This window comes from Silene latifolia, chromosome Y (assembly GCF_048544455.1).
Source record: "Silene latifolia isolate original U9 population chromosome Y, ASM4854445v1, whole genome shotgun sequence".
Taxonomy (NCBI): Eukaryota; Viridiplantae; Streptophyta; class Magnoliopsida; order Caryophyllales; family Caryophyllaceae; genus Silene; species Silene latifolia.
Window position 1 is genome coordinate 311,759,097 of NC_133538.1, and position 21,935 is coordinate 311,781,031.

Below are 21,935 nucleotides of genomic sequence, written 5' to 3' on the forward strand. Positions count from 1 at the left end.
ACGTCGTTCTCCATTTTTTCTCGACGGGAACACACCTATATTGATAAGTAAGTAATGGAGATGAAAAATGGACTCAATCGAAAAGATTCTAGCTACTATTCAACATTCCTTGTGTTCTTTTGTAGTCGGAGTCGTCGCGAGTTTTGGACTTGGGATTATGATTAGAGCACAAGTAAAACTATTTTCACAAATGCAAAATCAAAGGTCACACTGTATACTACATTACTACTGTACGCATTATGAGCTTAAATATGGCATATAGCTTCAACAAATGACCACATATATGAATCGTATCACCGTGCACTTCCAGGATGTTTGAAGTTAAGACGGTTATAAGTAAGACCAACTGTATTTCTTAATAGTTCAATTATGGAGTATCGATGACCTGAGGAAATATATATTGATGATCTTCCATGTTATGGGCTGGCCATCCCTTTTCAAATGGGCCTTTAAAGATGAAATCTATGTTAGACTGTGTGACCCGAGCATTTGAATTGTAAACAAACCATTGAGCTATAATAAGAAGATTCAATGGATGAATTTCTCATGAAGTTGTAGCCTATAGGTATTTTTAGTGACGGAGCCAAAATTATTACACTATTACGGTGACATAATAACAATCTTTTCAATTCGAACAAATTTGAAAGTTTTGGTTAGAAAAAAAGTACACCTTTTTGTGTTACTTATTCGTCTATTTGAAATTTGTTCATCCTCCTGACGACAAATCCTCGCTCAACTAACCACTTCTTTGAATTAGACATGCCCAGCCCAGCCCAGCCCAGCCCGGTCAGGCCCAGCCCGACCAATCCGTGTTGTCGGATCGATGGCTCGTGCAAGCTCATCAAACCTCATGGCCACTTCGGGTTTACAATGTTGAAACCCGCTTAAAAACAAATAAATAAATACTCCTATTCACAATAAACTTTTTATTTTAACACAAAAATTAAGGAAACACATTACATCATCATATAAATAAACTTGGATCGCACAAATACACTACCCCACCATACAATTAAATTTGGATCACACAAACACTTACCAAAAAAAGAAATAGAGAAATTATTGTGAATAGACGGAAAAGGAAATAGGGAAGAGTTTATATTGAATATGAGGGAGTAGAAGATAGGTAAAGTGGGCCAAGTTAGATTTAGGCCCAAGCTTGAGCAAGTCCGGCTTAGGCACCCGGTTCGTGCAGCCAGCACCCCTAGTCGGGCAGGTTCAGGGCCTCATGCCTGGACAGAGAAGCCTAACGTGCCTAGAACTAGCCAGCCCAATCATAACCTGGCCCGTGGTTAGGTCTACCTCGAACATAGTTAGTTACAGGGTACTCCCTCCGTCTCAGTAAATATTTGTGTTTGCTTTAGTTTCTCCTCAATATATTACTAGGACCGAGGGAATAATAGTTAGTTCGGACACTCGTAGCCCGTTGCATGTTTGATGCGCTGTTTTACGTCATAGATGCTTGATTTAATTAATTTGGACATACAAGATACAACCACTCAATTATTCAATTGATTGTATGTTAGAAAATGCATGATCTAGAATATTTCAATTATAAAAATCAAGGAAGAAATTATAATTGGATGTTTCTTGCCGTTTGATAGTATTTGGATTTACGTAATTATTATGTCTTCATGTCTCCGTCAATCAAAGGTCTCAACTCTCAATTTGTTATCCCACTCTATCGACATTTACGTTGTCTTATTTCATTAATTAAATTTGTCGTCCTGTAAAATTGAAAAGTCTAGCAATTTGCATTATGAACTTCCATATTACTAGGAGCCTTATCTACAGTCCGTCTTACTTGTGATGGGTGTGAACACGTCATAAGCTGACTTAAGATAAAGGGACACTCCCACTTGCGTCTCCCACTTACAAGCTTGTCTGCTTGTGACGTGTTCACCCCTGTCACAAGCAAGATGAATTTGTGATCTACCAACAAAGATTAAAAAAAATCGCGAATATAAATTTGTTATAATTAACCTTATTTCGAACTAAAATGAAAATGTGATACATATATTAATGCTCCACATATATATTAAATGTGATTATGGATTTATGGTGGATAATTGTGAGAGTGTGTCACTCATTAGAGTTTAACTCACTTGTTAGAATGTTACAACATTGATTTAAAATGCGAGAAGATGGAGAACATGTTAATTAGTTTTTCCGTTAAATTTTTTTTTTTACATATGATTAAAATATCTCTTGTGACAAATATGAAAATCAAACAAATAACTAAAACAGAAAAATTATACAATAGCTAGAATTAACTTAAAAAAACATAAAATTATATGGCAACCCTACTAGTCCTCTCTTTGCGATGGTTCAACCAATTACATTATATAATTCTATAATTGATTATGATTGACCGATTGCGAGTTCGATTTCCAACAAACTCATGCATGCAATTATTTTTAAATCTTCCCTTAAGACTGAAGTACGTGTTTTAATTTAATACATATACAATTGTTATGTAGTATATCATGCATGGCTGCATGCATGCATGCGCGTCATGACTATGAAAAAAAAACTACTCGTAATTGATAAAATATTCACTACGATATACTCAAATTCACTATAAATACAAGTAAACAAACCCTAACAAGAAAGCAAGCAACATATTAATTAGCACAAATATTAATTAATTATCCAACAAATAATACGAGTAATCAAGATGAATAGGCAAATACAATTTCTTGTATTTACTTTGACGCTGTTGCTTGTCCAAACATCGGCAACAAATCCTTTATTCATTTTTGGAGACACCATTTTAGATGTTGGTAATAATAATTACATCAAAACTATTATTGATGCTCAGGCCAATTTCTGGCCTTATGGTATCACTTTCTTCGATTTTCCAACTGGTCGATTCTCCGATGGACGTTTAATTTGTGATTTTATCGGTATGTCTACCTCTTCATCAACTCTCCCTATATACATTATTGTTTAGTAGTTCGTTAAAAATATGAGACGCCCTTTTATACTTACGTCCAACATATTTTTACGTGTATATATATGATTTTGAATTTTGATGATTAGCGGAAAATGCAAATCTCCCATTAATTCCTCCTTTTCTACAACCGGGCAACCCTGATTTTTCTAATGGTGTCAATTTTGCGTCTGCTGGAGCTGGAGCACTCGTCCAAACTTTCCAAGGAAAGGTATGTCGTATATATGTACACAAATTATTCTTGCGTAACACTGTTGTATGAGTCACACAAGTTTATGATAAGAACGGTTTTACACGATTATTTCTATCTTATATATTATTATAAGCATTCGACTAGGCCAAAATATTATTTCTGCTTATTATTAGGAAATGAATATACTTCGTATAAGATTGATAATTGACATTAGTGACAGAGTTAGGAATTGACGTTATTGGCAATGTAATAGAGTAAACTAGGAAAAAATCGCAAATTTTACATACTATATAGTTTCAGACTTTTTCATTGTTCAGTAGCAGGTGCGACCAGGGCCGTCTTTGGACCCGTGCGGGCCGAGCGGCTCACAGGGCCTCTAATTTTTTGGATCAGAAATCAAAGTAAAAGCAAGAATAAATAAGTATAGTACACTAAATGTTCAATGAAAGATAGTGTCTTGGTGGATAGTAATTAGGTTTCTAAACAAGAGATCTTAGGTTCAAGACCTACTAGCCACATTTATGTACTCCTTTTTCTTTCTTTTTTAAAATTTTGTTTCTTAAAATGTTATATAGGGGCCCCATATCTAGAGTTCCACAAGGGCCCCCAAAATCCCGAGACGGCCCTGGGTGCAACCACCCTTGTTAGCCCCCGCTTGGCTCCACGCACTACTTTTTGACATTGTTCCGATCAATTATTTTCTATGGCAGGTTATAAATCTTCATACGCAGCTAAGGAATTTTAAGAAGGTTGAGGTAATGTTAAGTGAGAAATTAGGAGATAAAGTCGAAGCAAAGAAGATGGTATCAAAGGCAGTCCATTTGTTTAGCGTTGGTGCAGATGATTACATGGCTGTTGTCAATTCAACTCTCTTTTCTGGTTTTACTGCTCCTCAATACGTCAATATGGTCATTGGTAACCTCACTTCTGTTATCACGGTAAGTTTTCCGCATTTTGGTGTAACCGGAGTTACTAGGGCAATAATATGTTACTGACGGAATTAAAACGTAGGTCATGACTAATGAGTATCACCCATTATAACTTTACCAGCTAAGTTAGCCGATGTCTGCATTTTTCGCATGTATGTATATTAATGATATTAAGGAACTATGTCTAGAATATGTACCGCAATTAGGGGAACGAAATTAATTACGAAATATTACTTAGTACTCCGTACAATTGAGTCTGTTAGTACAATTGAGTTTGTTAGCTTTTGTTCGTTTAACTGGTAAAGTTATTAAGTTATACGGAATTATTTTTGTTTTATCTAGGTTTAAAATCAAATAACATTTAAGTAAATGTCAGATAGCTTATAAATGACGTGATATACTAAGTATACCTAGGAATTTTTCCGATTAGTCTTTTCATGTTCGATTTGTTGGTTACGGGGCAGGAAATTTATCGAAGAGGAGGCAGAAAGTTTGCATTCATGAACGTGCCACAAGTAGCTTGCATGCCGGAGCTCAGGAATGAGAACGTGCATGGCAATGGTGAATGCCTTAAAGAAGCATGGATTTACCCTATATTACACAATCAAGCACTCGGTCTCGCCCTAGCCCAACTTGAATTGGAATTACCAGGGTTCAAATATTCACTTTATGATTTATATACACATCTCCAACATAAGATCGAACAACCTTCAAAATTTGGTAACTAATCACATCTTTCCCTCTTATTATCGAATAAATTTAAGGTCGCGTGCCTCGTTATAGGTCATAGAATCAAAAGGAGTACACTAATCACAAGTCGAGTGAGGTCTCATGCTAAAATCAGTTAATACTCCATATAGAGGACGAGAATATCATGAGATCTTCTCATGCACTGGCGGATACACAAGTCCTTTTATTTTCGGGGTCCCAGGATACAAGAAACGATTTTTTTTTTTGTGTATTTTGTTCCAATTCTCAGATAAAAATGAAAAAAAAAAAAATCTTTATGTACAAATAGGTATTGTATTTTACAAATAATTTTTTTTGGAAGAACTAATGCTCCCATTTGGTGTATGGGTTCCTTAACGACATTTAGAAGTGCAGTGATGAGACTACTTAATAAGTCGTGAACTACATTTTTTATCACTAATTGATTTTAGGACGAGACAACACTAAATTTAAATTCGTGTTTTGCTATAATATATATTGTTGAGTTTATGGATTCAAGTACCTAAGAGGGGGAGGGGGTGAATTAGGTACTATTTTAAAAATTTATAACTTCAACTTTATTGAATTAAAGTGAGTTACAAGAACAAAAGAGATTAGAGGATACTTTGAATAATATAGAAAGATTGAACAAGTATCACGATGAATGTTTGCTAAAGTATGAAAGCAACAATCGTTCTGACTGTATCTATTTGTCTCAGTTTGTGGAATATTACTGAGACCAAATGCGAAAGATGATGAATAATTACTTCTAAGTTTAAGCGAAACAAAACAAACAAACAAAGTATAAAGCAGCGGAAATAAAGTAAACACTTGAACACGAGATTTTTGAATTGGTTCGGCAAGAAACTCAAGTGCCTACGTCCAATCTACCTTTTTATTACTTTCCTTTAGTGATCTACTCCGACAACTAAAAGACCCTTGTAATAAAAGACGCCAACCTACTCCGGTTGCAAAGCTAGTACAAGAACTACTCCGTTCTTATGACAAGCTAACTCGCAATCTACTCCGATTGCCAACTCACAACCTACTCCGGTTGTCAAGAGTTAAAGACTACTCCGTCCTAAACTCTACTAACACACTTAGAATGTTATAGGATCAAGTTTCCACTAACACATTCTTAACAAAGAATAGAGGTGGACAACTTTTACAAGATCAACAATTCTTAAGCAAGAGAGTTTAGTATAGAAAAGCAACAGTAGCCACGACTGTAGTAACTTGAAGACACTTGAAGACTTTTAAAGGTTTTTGCAAATAAACACGATTTTTAAGCTTTAAAAACAATTTGCAAAGTTGAAAGAATTATTTCAGAAAAGTCTTGGGATTTAATGAAGGAGGGACTCGGTATTTATAGAGGAGGTGAGTGAAGGGGTTGCTAGGGTTTTGAAGGGTCAAAGACCTCACATGTGAAGGGCAATAGCAACCACCTAAAAACTTGCACCAAAAAGGAGTCTTTTGCAAAGGTAAGAATAGAGAAACAAGGTTTGAAAGATAACCTTAAATGCTCATGCAAAATCAGAAAACAAAGGATGTGAGACAAGTCACATGATGACAAGTTAACACAAATATGGCAAAAAGTATTTTTTGTTTTCTTAAAGACCAAAGGATTGAATTTGCACAAAGAGGAAACATTTTGAATAATTCAAACCACTCTTTATTGGATACTACCTCCTTAATAAAAATCTGAATTTTTTTCTTTGAAAAATATGAGTCACGTGAAAGCATTTGAAAGAAAAAAAGAAAGCTTCAAGTTTTTACGAGTTGTGGCATAGTCCACTCAGCTGTTTACTTGTTGAAGCAACAGTCATCTGGACTGTTTCTATTACTCTACTATACTTAACTTTCTTGCTTGTACATTAGATGACACACGACTAATTACAATGGGATAATAAACAACTTCAACACTTCTTAATCCAAGCTTGATTACATCATTAATCCTGAAAAGGTAAACTAAGATAACACAAATCAAATGGGCATGTTATCATCAACATAAGGAACCCAACAAATTCCCCCTTTGATGATGACAAGCCCCAAACGAATGTATAAACAATGTAAACACCTTGATTCAAGAATTTTAACAAGCAAGATCAAATGATAGAGAAGGGACAATATTATCTTACCAAGGGCAAAAGCTAGAATCAAACTATCATGACAATCTTACATTGCCCCAAACAAGAATCAAGCTAAGAAGGTTAGACAAGCCATTAGTTTAAGCAATAAGCAAGGAGATTTAAAGCATGAGTTTACCTTTTCCCCCTCTTGACATCATCAAAAGGATAGGGATGTCACAAGCATTAGAGTGCAGATATTTCATAAGAAAACACAAAAAGACACATGTAAATGTGACAAGGTAACAAGGTCAACATTAACAAGGATTAAGCATATGTTAATCAAAGTTCAACAAAGCTAAATAGAGTTTAACATACACCAACAAATGTTCAAAATAACAAGCAAGAAAACAAGTCTTAGAAAGGCACAACCGGTGGGACAAAATGAGATGGCAAGGGTAAAATATTAATAGGCCGAGAGGGAAGGGAAAGGCTAAGGGGAGGAGGCTTGTTCACCATCCGAGCCACTACCCAACGGATCATCATCCACATTAGCATCTTCACCAACTTCTTTTGTTGACACAAGGGTGGAAATGATATCCACCTCTCCACGGATGAGGTCCAAAGTAGAAGCAAGAGCCGAGATTGCCACGTCCTTTTGACGAGCATCTTCCCTAATCCACGCACCCAACTCAGCCACGGCATTGAGCACTTCCCGCATACTACCCGTATTCCCTTGACTTGATGACCCAACTTAGGGTCCTTCTTAATTTTCACAGAAATTAACTCATCATTCTCAACCTTGATAAGCATCTTCCCCATTTGCCCATCACTCATAACATCACACATATCCAACGAACCCAAGCTAGTGTTCACCAACACCCCTTGTGCCTTGAGCACAACCGATAACCACATGCCATAGGGTAGGTAAATCATACTAGAAGAAGGTCGACGTAGCTTGGTCGAAATAAGGTGAAATCGTTTGAACATTAACCCGACTAGGTTCACCTTCTTATGGGTAGCAATATGATAGATTAAGTATTGTTGGGCTATGGTGAGTTTTCCCCTATCACCCGAGGGGTAAATAGACCTACAAAGCATGTTGAAAATAATTCGAAGAGGAGGTGGGATTTGGGTGTTGCTCACGAGTCCAGGAGAGACAGTTTTGGGACAAACGGTTTGAGCAATACTAAGAGGAGAGGCATATGGTAAGGCAACCCAAGTTTCGGAGGGGAGTTTGTCATAGCCTCCGACTGGAATATTAAAAGCAGTAGCGAAATCAGATTGAGACAATTTAAGGGGCTTACCGTTCACCTTAGCCGTAAGAGTTTCACCAGATTTATCAACCCGTACCGTTGCAAAGAACTGAATCACCTCGCTCACAAATACCGGCTCACGCATTTCCAACAACTTCTCCCAACCTTGAGCTAAAACCATATCACGGACTGAGTGAAAGGCAGGCGGGTCAAACCAAGTTTGGTTGTAAGCCCGAGGGGAGTGAATGGCTTTGATGTTCATTAACCTCTCACAATTTTTATAAATGGAAGTAGGGAGGTCAATACTCTCAAGGTGATCCCAAACCACGGCCAAGTCCCATTTTGAGGTTAGGGAGACCGGATCAGAGGGAGCAAGGTATACAAGCTTTCTCTTCAATGGTTTCGATTTTTTCTGAGGAGGTTCACTGGGATTTTCAATTGGGGTATCAACAATGGGGTTTTCGATGTTACTTTGTTCAACATTTTCTGAGATTGGGGGTAATTGGGATGATGAGGCTTTTTCTTTCCTTTTGTTGGTCTTTTTCGACGGAGTCGGGTCGACTCACGGACTTATACGGATTCTCATTTAAATCAAATTCGGTCTCTTCTTCAACATCTTCAACAATCACTGGTTCAGAGGAAGAGCTTGGAATAGAGGAGCTTTTCTTTCGACCACCTCGTGTGCGCCGTCCTACCATAGTGGCGATAGGTATGTCGTCGGATGATGGAGGGCGTGAGGGTTCGGTGATGATTGAGGGTTAGGTGGATCCGGGTTTGTTGAAGGGGTCGTGTTTGAGGTTTGTGGAGGGAATGCGTAAGATGTTTTGACTGGAGTCATGGTTGGAGTTGGTGATGTAGGCGGATTTGATGTGACAGGGGAGGTAATTTTTGTGGGTTTGATGGGTATGGTTGTGTTAAAGGAGGTTTTTACCATTGTGGGTTAAGGGTAGGTTAGCTTTGATGGAGTTAATGGATTTGGGAGATGGAAGGGTAAGTGGGTTTAGGCGGTTTGGACGGGTAGGGATAGGTAGTGGATTGAAGTAGTTAATGGCCCATTTAATGAGGTAAGTGAGGTGGTTGGCCCGACTAGACAAAATTTAATCACTCGAAATAAAAACGCAAGGTAGCATATAATAAACGTAAATTTAGATATGAGGTTGAGTGATTACCGACTCACAAATACGGTGTCAATTTTGGTCCAAACATGATGTCAATGCACTTAGAACACTTAATAACATATATCCAAATTTAATTTAATCAATTAAGGAATTTTGTAAAACTCATACTAAAAATCACAAGCTATTAATTAACCCAATTTCTAGTCTAAATTTCTCAAAATGTTCTCTTGCAAGTGGCTTAGTAAAAATATCGGCAATTTGATTTTCGGTCTTGCAAAAGATAAGTTTAATATGTCCTTTTTCCACATGATCACGAATAAAATGGTGACGAATATCAATATGCTTGGTTTTAGAGTGTTGAATAGGATTTTTGGAGATATTTATTGCACTCGTATTATCACACATTAAAGGAATGGAGTCAAAAATAATACCAAAATCCAAGAGTTGTTGTTTTACCCAAAGGAGTTGAGAACAACAATGTGCCGCACTAACGTACTCACTTTCGGCCGTAGAAAGAGCTACCGTGTTTTGTTTCTTTGAGGCCCAAGAAGTCAAGCAAGGACCCAAGAACGTTGCAATTCCGGAGGTACTCTTTCTATCTACCGTGCACCCCGCATAGTCCGCGTCCGAAAAGCCTATAAGATCAAAAGGACAATGTAAAGGGTACCATAGGTAAAGATTTTGTGTTCCAATCAAATACCGAAGAATTCGTTTAACGGCTTTGAAATGTGATTCTTTCGGATTTGCTTGGAACCTAGCACATAAACACACGCTAAAGAGAATGTCGGGACGACTTGCGGTCAAGTAAAGAAGTGAGCCTATCATACCTCTATACACCTTATCACTAACATTCTTACCGAGTTCATCCTTGTCCAATTTGGACCCGGCTACCATAGGTGTTGTAATACCCGCCCTTTTAGGGATCCTTTGACCAGCGTTGACTGTCCTTGGGAGCAGGAGTAACCTTAGGGAAGTGTGCCAAGACCATCTTGGGGTGCGTTTTAAGAGTGGTACTCGATATAATAGAGGCTACTCGATCGAGTAGCTAGGGTACTCGATCGAGTAGGGGGGCACTCGATCGAGTAGGTTGGGTACTCGATCGAGTGCCTGGTTTTCAGCGAGGGTTTTATATCGCGTTTTGTTAAATCCGCAAATCACTTCCGCCACTTTCCTCCTATCCTTCAGTCGCCTCTTTCCCTTCCCTTCACCTCAAAACCTCCATGGAAGCCTTTGTGAAGATCCTTGTGCCTTAGAAGAGCGTCTCTTGAGTCGGGTAGCGGTCTTTTGCCTTGTCTCTCCCTATAGGTATGTCACAATCATCATCCGTGTCCTTGTCTCTATAGTTAGGGTTTGATTGTTAGTAATAGATATTTGCATGATGGTAATAGGTGTTGCTTGGTTCTTTGGATGTGTTATCGTCGGCGTGGATTGGTTGCGGTCGCTTAAAGGTAGGTTCGCCTACTCGGTTTTCGTAGATAGTCTAGTGTGTCGGTCGTTATGTTAGTAGTGTGATTGTTTGTGAGTAATTGATTGTCTTTGTGTTTGTGATTGTGATTATCGGTGATGGTTCTCGAGATGCGTTCTCGATCGAGTGAGGTCACTTGCGGGAGTGACTTCACGCCCTAGTTTCGCCCTTCGTGGAACCCGCCACGAAAGGGGATGTGCACATTAATGGGACGGGGTTATCGCTCGTATGATGAGCGGGGCTTAGGTGGGAACGGCTGCGGTCCCCATCGGCGGATCGGTCCGGGGATCGATCGATGTGAGTTTGGATGGATTGTTGTGATTACGATTGGAACTAGTGTCACTGTTTGTATTGTTGCTTGTAGTTGTCTTGTCTTATCTCAGGACTGACCTTGCGTGGTTGTTTGTTATGTGTCTGCCGTGATCCCTTATGGTGAGCAGTCGGTCTTAGCAGGTGTTGATGATGCGATAGTGGTTTTAAGGCGGGGATGAGTCTTCACGAGTTATGATGGTCATAGCGAGTAGTCCTTGAGTTGTACCTTTGTGTTGTATTTTGGTTTAAATCACTTGTAACACAACTTAATAGTTCTTTTATTGACGTTTGATAATTACTTTCCTCGGGCAACCGAGATGGTAACGCCCTTATATGCTAAGGAAGGCCTAGTTAAGGCTCCTCTGAATATGGGGGTGTTACAAAGTGGTATCAGAGCGACGATTTTGGAACCTGTAACAAATGAATTTAATGAACGTAGCGAGTCTAATAAAATGAACCTGGTGTATGTGTAATGGGAGCCCCGGCTGATGCTAGATTTTGGGTGAGTAGGCGCCCTCATTTCAAAATCTTGGCCCCATGACACTTAAGCCGGTCACATGGGATGGGAATGTGGAGTTCGTGTGTCTATGTGTGCTATGTAGGTTAATTGTCTTGGAGCTACCTCCGGTTAAATTTTGTTAGAATTAATTGAGGTGTGATAGTAATGTTTGGGCCGAGTGTGGTAATCATTGACGAGATTATTGAAACTCGTTGGATGATTAGCGAGCTTATAGGATAGCTAGGAATTATGTGACGAGATTATACGTCATGGAGATGCGTGAAAGTGTGAATTTGAATGTGTAATATGAATAGCGAACATGTAGGTGTTTGTCATAAAATTTATGATGACGGAAGTTGTAAGTGAGCTTGTAGATCCTACTAAGATGACTATAATGATAATTATAGTATGGAGGAGTAATAATTCGAATCACGGTATATGGTAATGTGTATATGCTTTATTAGCTAGTTGAAATTTTTCCGCTGCGAAATATTTGAATTATGCAAAATAGATTGCTTAGAATAACATGTAAGACATAATTGATTAGGTGATTTGCAAAGTATATAATTATGTGATAAGTAAATATGGGGAATTAATGTGAACTATACGTTTCAGTTTGATGTAAACACGAGTCCAGTAATAGCATGTAAAGTAAGTTTAAATGTAATAAGATGACACGGCTAGATTTATACATAACTCGGTGACAGGTAGACCGAGTTGGGTAATTTGTATAACGTAACGTGATATGTCTCTTAGTTGTTGGAGAGTTGTATTTTGTGTGACGATGGTTATAAAACGTGATTGAATGCGATGATTAGTGTCGAATTCCGAACTTAGTTGGAATCGACACGCGGTGTTGTTTTTGCAGGAATCTTCAAAGTTACTTCGTATTTTTGATCGAGTACTTAACTATACTTGACCGAGTAGACCTCACTCGATCTAATTAGGAAGCTATGATGTCGGGATGTGGGGAAATTCCCGCAGTTACTCGATGATTTAGCTCCTACTCGATCGAGATAGGGTGGTACTCGATCGAGTACCCTGCACTCGATCGAGTAGGTTCTTGTACAAGTGATTTCTACGGGTTTTCTTAAAACCCCTAATCCTCCTATATCTTCTTCTTATTCCCCTATGTTTCGACACTCTCACATCTAAACTTCTCTCAAAACCTTAATTCCTCTCAAATCCTCTCTTTCCCTTGGGTTAGTAGTGATTCTTGGGGTTAATTTCTTAGTTTAATTTCGTTCCTCTACTTGTTCCTCAATCAAGGTATGCTATTCTTCCTAATGTACATGGTTTATTGCTTTGAATGTGTTAAAATAGTAAAACAAACTGAAATTTCGATGATAATGGCCAATTTGGTGCTTTTAATTGTTGAAATATGATTCATATGCCTCCTTTTTCATGGTTGTTGGTGATTATATTTGTAAATTAGATTAGAAATTGCAATAGTGGAACCCGAAATTTCTAGGGTTTCCAAATTGAAATCGATTTTTGGTTGTTTTATAATGATTAGATAGTAAAATTGAACCTTAAGTATTGATTATATCATGTTGAAGGATAGATTTTGATGATTTTACCCTTGAAAAGTTGCCTTAAAACTCCGTCTTAAAAGTGCCTTATGAGAAATTTGTGACTTAGAATTAGAAAATTGATGTTGTAATTGACAATATAAGCATGAATTGAACTTCAATATGATAATAGAAACAATGAATGATGAATACATGCCACAATTTTCACAGCTGTAAAGACCGTCTGAAAATTTTGATTGAGTTGTTTTACATAATAGTGAAGGGTGATATAAATTTGTCATAAATTATTCATTCTCTTGAATTAGTAACATGTAATTAGCAATGTACTAGAACAACCCTTAGAAGCATGATAGGGTATTCAAATTCGCTGAACATATGCGGCCATCATGATAATTACTTTCACCACTATGCCTTATGAGTAGTAATAATATGAACTTGTGTGTTGAAATCGTAGAAACTGCTAATGAACATGTATACTTATTTTCATACTCAAAGTAACAACGTGAAATATGTGCTTCACATCGAGAATGGTTGGAAAATTGGTGTGTACCTAGTGAGCAACTAAGTTTGGTGACATGATTTATGTGCTTCAAATATGGAACTGGTCGATGAATTAGTAAACTTACTAAGTATATAGAACCCAAATTACATGAAGTATATGCTTGCATGTTTATATAAATTGTTTGAACATATGTCTAAAGCAGATGCCGAGACTAAACCTTGGAACCCGTCAGAGTAAACGGGGAAGGGTTGATCCACTTGAGAGGGGGGAGGCTAGTGGACCAGTAGTATCCGCAGTTTCTGAGTACCCTTCTGTTGTTTTTGTTGACTTTAAGCAAAGAGAGCGTTTTGTAGCTTTACAAAAACGCAAGATGAGACCCACAAAGTGTATAGACACCGGTGTGTTAGAAGAGTTGGAAATAGAGACGGATGTCCGTCATATATTCGAGACCTTGGGTTTCTTGGTTTGTATAGGCCGAGGAAGCATACTTACCCTTTTCTTACCTTGGAGTTCCTGAGTTCCTTTAACTATGACCCACGGTCGACGGTTGAGTTTAGATTGATGAATACCGTTTTTACGTGACCATGGATTTGTTTGCCTCTCACCTTGGGTTGGCCAAGCCTCCCAAGGACTCCATCACTGACATTCCAGCTAAGTGCGGCGTCTGCCGCCTAATGCCTTGCTTGACTGGGAAACAAGCTCCCACCTCGAGCAATATGCTGATTAACGACGTTCAGCACATCACCTTGAGAATCTTCCTCCGTTCTCTTTCAAACCTCCTCTATGATAGAAAGGATATCAGTAAGTTGAACAACCATGAGGTTTTACTTTTGATGTCGTACCTCAATCCGGAGCGGGCCAAGAAAGTGGTCTTTAATGCTCCTTCCATAGTTTGTGCTGCTCTTGCCTTGATGGCTTCTTCTCCTTCTCGGTACCTGAGCTGTGGTGCCATTGCCACTCGGTTAGCTGAAAAGCTAACCTCTTTTGAGGCCTCTTCGGCATACGTGCCTCTAGTTACCCCTGTGCCTACCATGGATCGTGAATACTATCTCGACCTGAAATGGTTGAGAACCTTGGCTGACGGTAGCCTAGCATGGAGAGTGTATGGCATGAGTTGGATGAAGATTCCAGCTCCTGAGCACCTCCCAGCCACAGAGCCCTTAGAGCCGGCAGTGGTGACTGTGGATGTGGACGATGAGGAGGAGGAGGAGGAGGAGGAGGATGAGGATACACCCCGCCAGCTGCAGACCTTTCTCATTGATGGCACCACCCTCCAGGAGATGCCGGAGCCGACGAAGGGCGAGAATGCGGAAGTCCAGAGGGTGGAGAGACCCAGAGTGGTGAGGGGACCCCGTCGAGTGAGGGAGAGGGCCTCGGAGTCAGGCCACGCAAGAGCACCGCAGCAGAAATAGCCGGTCCTTTCCATGCTACCCTTACCTCGACACCCGGAGACGCGATCCGATTACCTAGCGGAGAGAGTGTCATCTACCTTGACACTCCGGAACATGCACGAGATGGCGTACGCTCAAGGGATAGGTACAGAGGGACCGCATCCAGTTTGGTGGAGTGGAGTTGGGGACTACACGGGGGTTTTCCATTCCTACGGGGTGGAGCAGTCGACGTGGGGACACCTCGGTCCTTCCCCTTACGGCGGCTTGACTCCATGGTACGCAGCCCGGGAGCGGGAGGAGCAGGAGCAGGAGTGGATGCGGGATTGGGACATCGGGAGTCGGTACTTCGGGTGGTGGTGATGATGAGGTGATGTTGAGCAAGCGGCGGCAGAGGAGGAGTGATACTCCTCGTTCTTATATTTGTTGATAGTAGTTGATGTTAGATGGTGATATTGTTGTTAGACTTTGGTAGTTGTTTCCTTTTGTTTTGAGATTTAGTTGGATCTGTATGATTGGCCATAAAGCCGAATTTGATATTCTAACTGATTGCAGGATATTGGAAGTCGGGGAGTCGTCCCGACTCGATTTTATATGACAAGTATGCGCATGGGTGTTAACTCGTGATAGGTTTTATGAAGAATTGGCCTGTAGGTACTCGACAGAGTACCCCGTACTCTATCGAGTAGCTACAGGATGAGGTGAGGGAAAAGTTTCTGACCTGTAGGCCACTCGATCGAGTAGCCTAGACACTCGATCGAGTAGCATGGCACTCGATCGAGTACCGCTACCTACTCGATCGAGTAGCACGTTATTCTGAGGAGGTTTTGAAAATTAAAAATGTTCAATTGTTTTGTAATTACGAGTTTAATGTTTAAAGTAGTTGTGAGTACGTAGTAACACCTTTGAACCGTTAATTTCATATGTTACAAGTCATGATTGAAGTTTTATAAGCGTATTTGTCACAATTAGTAAGGCGGTAATAATTTCTTGTTACTTTTATTTTGTATACGCCTCTTTACGATCTATTTATCGGAGTTGTAGCTTCTCGTACATTAGTGAGTAATGTCCATAATAATGTGGTTTTCTTTCATGTTTTGATGCCCATAATAAGTAATACGTGTTGATATTTGGGTGATGAACTTCGGGGACGAAGTTCCTTTTTAGAGGGGAAGAGTAATGTCGCGAAATAAAAAGGTTGTTTTCGAATAGTGTTTTGCTTGTTTATAATATTGTTGGTGGTTGTTTATAAGGCGGGTGGGTGTCATGTGTTAAAAAAAAATAAAAAAATTTGTTGTTGAATTGTAACGACTTATTTTCTTTGGTTCTTTAAAGTGAGTGTGATTGTATCTGAATCATGTTGCCAAGTAACATGGTGGCATTAGTTGTACCACATGAAAGTTGATGTGAGACATGTTCTAGATGGATGGTTGGAAAGAATTAGTGTATGTTGGAAGTTCGTGAGCGGCGATTCGCACGGCGCGTCGGATGTTTTAGGTGTATATAAAATAACGGTTGACCGTGATAAAGCTTGCATGATAGTGACAAGAGTCGATAGGTTTATTTGTGGACGGTGATGATGACGACATGGGGGGGGAATGGTGTTTACAAGGGGTGATGACCTGATCGGGAAGATTGGTGAGATTGGGTTGGTTCCGTGCCATGAGCGGGAGAGGTGAGTTGAACTTCGGGGACGAAGTTCTTTTAAGGGGGAAGATTGTAATACCCGCCCTTTTAGGGATCCTTTGACCAGCGTTGACCGTCCTTGGGAGCGGGAGTAACCTTAGGGAAGTGTGCCAAGACCATCTTGGGGTGCGTTTTAAGAGTGGTACTCGATAGAATAGAGGCTACTCGATCGAGTAGCTAGGGTACTCGATCGAGTAGGGGCCACTCGATCGAGTAGGTTGGGTACTCGATCGAGTGCCCGGTTTTCAGCGAGGGTTTTATATCGCGTTTTGTTAAATCCGCAAATCACTTCCGCCACTTTCCTTCTATCCTTCAGTCGCCTCTTTCCTTCCCCTTCACCTCAAAACCTCCATGGAAGCCTTTGTGAAGATCCTTGTGCCTTAGAAGAGCGTCTCTTGAGTCGGGTAGCGGTCTTTTGCCTTGTCTCTCCCTATAGGTATGTCACAATCATCATCCGTGTCCTTGTCTCTATAGTTAGGGTTTGATTGTTAGTAATAGATATTTGCATGATGGTAATAGGCGTTGCTTGGTTTTTGGATGTGTTATCCGTCGGCGTGGATTGGTTGCGGTCGCTTAAAGGTAGGTTCGCCTACTCGGTTTCTGTAGATAGTCTAGTGTGTCGGTCGTTATGTTAGTAGTGTGATTGTTTGTGAGTAATTGATTGTCCGTGTCGTGATTGTGATTACCGGTGATGGTTCTCGAGATGCGTTCTCTACCGAGTGAGGTCACTTGCGGGAGTGACTTCACGCCCTAGTTTCGCCCTTCGTGGAACCCGCCACGAAAGGGGATGTGCACATTAATGGGACAGGGTTGTCGCTCGTATGATGAGCGGGGCTTAGGTGGGAACGGCTGCGGTCCCCCACTGGCAGATCGGGTCCAAAGGGACGATCGATGTGTGTTTGGATGGATTGTTGTGATTGCAGTTGGAACTAGTGTCACTGTTTGTATTGTTGCTTGTAGTTGTCTTGTCTTATCTCAGTATTGACCTTGCGTGGTTGTTTGTTATGTGTCTGCCGTGATCCCTTATGGTGAGCAGTCGGTCTTAGCAGGTGTTGATGATCCGATGCATTTGGTTTCCGGGCGGGGATGAGTCTTCACGAGTTATGATGGTCATAGCGAGTAGTCCTTGAGTTGTACCTTTGTGTTGTATTTTGGTTTAAATCACTTGTAACACAACTTAATAGTTCTTTTATTGACGTTTGATAATTACTTTCCTCGGGAAACCGAGATGGTAACGCCCTTATATGCTAAGGAAGGCCTAGTTAAGGCTCCTCTGGATATGGGGGTGTTACAGGTGTATCATGAGGCTTACCATTAGTCATCCCAAATTTCTTAAGCATTTCTTTGATATACTTTTGTTGATGGATCATGATTCCATCCTTTGATTGCTTAATTTGGAGCCCAAGGAAGAATCCTAGCTCACCCATCATGCTCATTTCAAACTCCGATTTCATTAGTTCCGAAAAATATAAGTAAAGGAGTTCATTTGTTGCACCAAATATAATGTCATCAACATATACTTGTACAACCAACAGTTCACTGGACTGTTGCTTCAAGAACAATGTTTTGTCAACGGAGCCTCTTTTAAAACCATTTTCAATAAGAAATTTAGACAATCTATCATACCAACATCTTGGTGCTTGTTTTAAACCGTAAAGAGCTTTGTCTAATTTGAAAACATGGTTAGGCAAATCATTGTTCTCAAAACCCGGTGGTTGCTCTACAAAGACATCTTCTTCCAAATATCCATTTAAGAAAGCGGTTTTGACATCCATTTGGAAGAGTTTAATGCCTTTGTGAGCCGCAAAAGCTATAAGCAATCGTATGGCCTCAAGTCTAGCTACCGGTGCATAGGTTTCATCGTAATCAATACCCTCTTGTTGGTTATAACCTTGCACCACTAGTCTAGCCTTGTTCCTTACAATTTCTCCCGAGTCATCAAGCTTGTTGCGAAAGACCCACCTAGTACCAATGACGGTACGATTAGGCGGTCTAGGGACTAAGTGCCATACCTCATTTCTTTTGAATTGATTTAGCTCATCTTGCATGGCAAGCACCCAATCTGCATCAGTCAAGGCGACTGTTACATTTGAAGGCTCAATTTGAGATAGGAAGGCATTATGGGCACAATACTCATTGAGGTGAGCGAGATTGTTGACGGATGATCTTGTTCGAATTCCCGAGTTGAGATCGCTTGTGAGATTAGTGAGTGGATGAGAGCTTTGATGTTTCCACTTCTTTGGAACAATGGTTTCTTGTTCCCCTCAACAAAGATCGATCACGATGGATCTGTTTCTATTGGCCTGGAAGGTTCTTCATCCTCACTGTTTTGGGTTACTTGATTACGGGAGGTGGATGCAACAGTCGTTGGGTCTGTTGCTTCCAGAGAGGAATCAGAAGTATTACGTGTTCCCCCTGAGTTGCTGCTCTCCTTTGAAGGTGACAGTCTCTGTGTCTGTTGCAATTCCGTGTTTTGCTATAATATATATTGTTGAGTTTATGGATTCAAGTACCTAAGAGGGGGAGGGGGTGAATTAGGTACTATTTTAAAAATTTATAACTTCAACTTTATTGAATTAAAGTGAGTTACAAGAACAAAAGAGATTAGAGGATACTTTGAATAATATAGAAAGATTGAACAAGTATCACGATGAATGTTTCTTTGAAGTATGAAAGCAACAATCGTTTCGATCAGTATCTATTTGTCTCGGTTTGTGGAATATTACTGCAGACCAAATGCGATGAATGATGAACTGTTACTTCTAAGTTTAAGCGAAACAAAACAAACAAACAAAGTATAAAGCAGCGGAAATAAAGTAAACACTTGAACACGAGATTTTTGAATTGGTTCGGCAAGAAACTCAAGTGCCTACGTCCAATCTACCTTTTTATTACTTTCCTTTAGTGATCTACTCCGACAACTAAAAGACCCTTGTAATAAAAGACGCCAACCTACTCCGGTTGCAAAGCTAGTACAAGAACTACTCCGTTCTTATGACAAGCTAACTCGCAATCTACTCCGATTGCCAACTCACAACCTACTCCGGTTGTCAAGAGTTAAAGACTACTCCGTCCTAAACTCTACTAACACACTTAGAATGTTATAGGATCAAGTTTCCACTAACACATTCTTAACAAAGAATAGAGGTGGACAACTTTTACAAGATCAACAATTCTTAAGCAAGAGAGTTTAGTATAGAAAAGCAACAGTAGCCACGACTGTAGTAACTTGAAGACACTTGAAGACTTTTAAAGGTTTTTGCAAATAAACACGATTTTTAAGCTTTAAAAACAATTTGCAAAGTTGAAAGAATTATTTTAAAAGTCTTGGGATTTAATGAAGGAGGGACTCGGTATTTATAGAGGAGGTGAGTGAAGGGGTTCTTTAGGGTTTTGAAGGGTCAAAGACTCACATGTGAAGGCAATAAGAACCACCTAAAAACTTGCACCAAAAAGGAGTCTTTTGCAAAGGTAAGAATAGAGAAACAAGGTTTGAAAGATAACCTTAAATGCTCATGCAAAAAGTCACATGATGACAAGTTAACACAAATATGGCAAAAAGTATTTTTTGTTTTCTTAAAGACCAAAGGATTGAATTTGCACAAAGAGGAAACATTTTGAATAATTCAAACCACTCTTTATTGGATACTACCTCCTTAATAAAAATCTGAATTTTTATCTTTGAAAAATATGAGTCACGTGAAAGCATTTGAAAGAAAAAAAGGAAGCTTCAAGTTTTTACGAGTTGTGGCATAGTCCACTCAGTTGTTTACTTGTTGAAGCAAAATATCCTGACTTTCTATTACTCTACTATACTTAACTTTCTTGCTTGTACATTAGATGACACACGACTAATTACAATGGGATAATAAACAACTTCAACACTTCTTAATCCAAGCTTGATTACATCATTAATCCTGAAAAGGTAAACTAAGATAACACAAATCAAATGGGCATGTTATCATCAACATAAGGAACCCAACATATATAGAAATGAATCTAAAAATGGTTATACAGGTTACAAGGAAGGAAAGACGGCATGTTGTGGCACAGGTGAATATAGAGGAATAGCAAGCTGTGGACGAGTTTCCGAATTTGGAAACTTTGAATTATGCAAAGACGTAAATGATTATGTATTTTGGGATTCTACGCATCTTACGGACAAGGCCCATAACATGTTTGCTAATGAAATGTGGAGCAACAAAACGGGTTCCCTTTGTTATGGATCTTACACCATTAAGGACCTCTTTCGTTTACGTTGAAAAGATCGAGCAAGGGTGATTATCGGGTGATACTGAATTTTAGTACCGAAAGCTTGGATAATCTATTATATTAACATAATATATATGAGGCTTATATATTTGTTGATATGATATGTTATTTGAGTATATTGGTACTAAATTAAGTATTACTTCATTTTACGAAATCATTTTTCGTACACTAAAGCCTAAGCATATGGAATGTTGAAATAAATATTAGAAATGCATGTGTGTTTCTACGAGTCAATTTGTTCAAGCTAGTTTAATACATACTTTGCAATTCATAATTTCCCTTATATATGGATGCATATATATATATGATGTATGTAGTGAATTGGCTTAAACGAAGAAATCACGTATGACGTGTTAATTTGTAATAAATTAGACATTTATACGTGTCTATGAACTAGATTTGTAAGACTATTATACATTCGAGAGCATCATGTAATGCAAAATAATATGGTTGAGTAATTGTGTTGATATGTAGGCTATGTTTCAATTATTTTTATTGTTGATGCATGTATTGATAGGGGCTATAAACAAGTGATGTATTCATTTTGATGCATGTATTGATAGGGGCTATAAACAAGTGATGTATACATTTTTTTCCCCTTTAGACGGACCTAAAGAATCTAATAATCTAATAATTGTTGTTAGATTGCACATGGGCTTGGTCACGCCCGTTGAGGAGGAGAGTGTCCACTTTATAAGTCTAAAGAAGTTTTATTTCAAAATCAATTAGCAATAGATAGAGTAGTCCCTTGACTTATAAAATAAATTACACTTTTCTCTTTCTCCGATGTGGTAGACCAACATGTGATTCTCCACAATTGTGGACAAACCGAGATACTAATTGCTTAAAATCGATCTATTACGGAGTATAAAGGATAATTTAGCAAAAAAAATCTACTATAACAGATACGAGTACTTAATAAAAGTGGGAAATTTCCCTCAAAAAAAAATAAAAAAAAATAAAAGTGGGAAATAAAGAAAATACAAAGTACAACTTTAGGATTTACTGAAAACTTTGGGTCATCTCATCTGCTTTGAAGTAAACATGTACGTAACA

At 39.1% G+C, this 21,935-nt stretch overlaps 1 protein-coding gene across 1 annotated transcript; it reads left to right on the forward strand.

Moving 5' to 3' along the window:
• The first annotated feature begins 2,677 nt into the window (after positions 1-2,677).
• Positions 2,678-20,869, forward strand: LOC141631196 (GDSL esterase/lipase 5-like). The gene is made up of 5 exons (XM_074443897.1): positions 2,678-2,906; positions 3,043-3,164; positions 3,857-4,084; positions 4,540-4,795; positions 20,625-20,869. The coding sequence occupies exons 1-5, from the start codon at positions 2,678-2,680 to the stop codon at positions 20,867-20,869; spliced, it is 1,080 nt and encodes a 359-aa protein (XP_074299998.1).
• Positions 20,870-21,935: the final 1,066 nt, after the last annotated feature.

What these genes read in the sequence shown, in the direction of transcription:
- LOC141631196 (XM_074443897.1), top strand. Translation starts at nt 2,678, where the DNA reads ATGAATAGGCAAATACAATTTCTTGTATTTACTTTGACGCTGTTGCTT. An exon ending in TCCAAACTTTCCAAGGAAAG is followed by an intron (nt 3,165 to 3,856) that starts GTATGTCGTATA and finishes TTTCTATGGCAG; the next exon opens with GTTATAAATCTTCATACGCA. An exon ending in ACCTCACTTCTGTTATCACG is followed by an intron (nt 4,085 to 4,539) that starts GTAAGTTTTCCG and finishes GTTACGGGGCAG; the next exon opens with GAAATTTATCGAAGAGGAGG.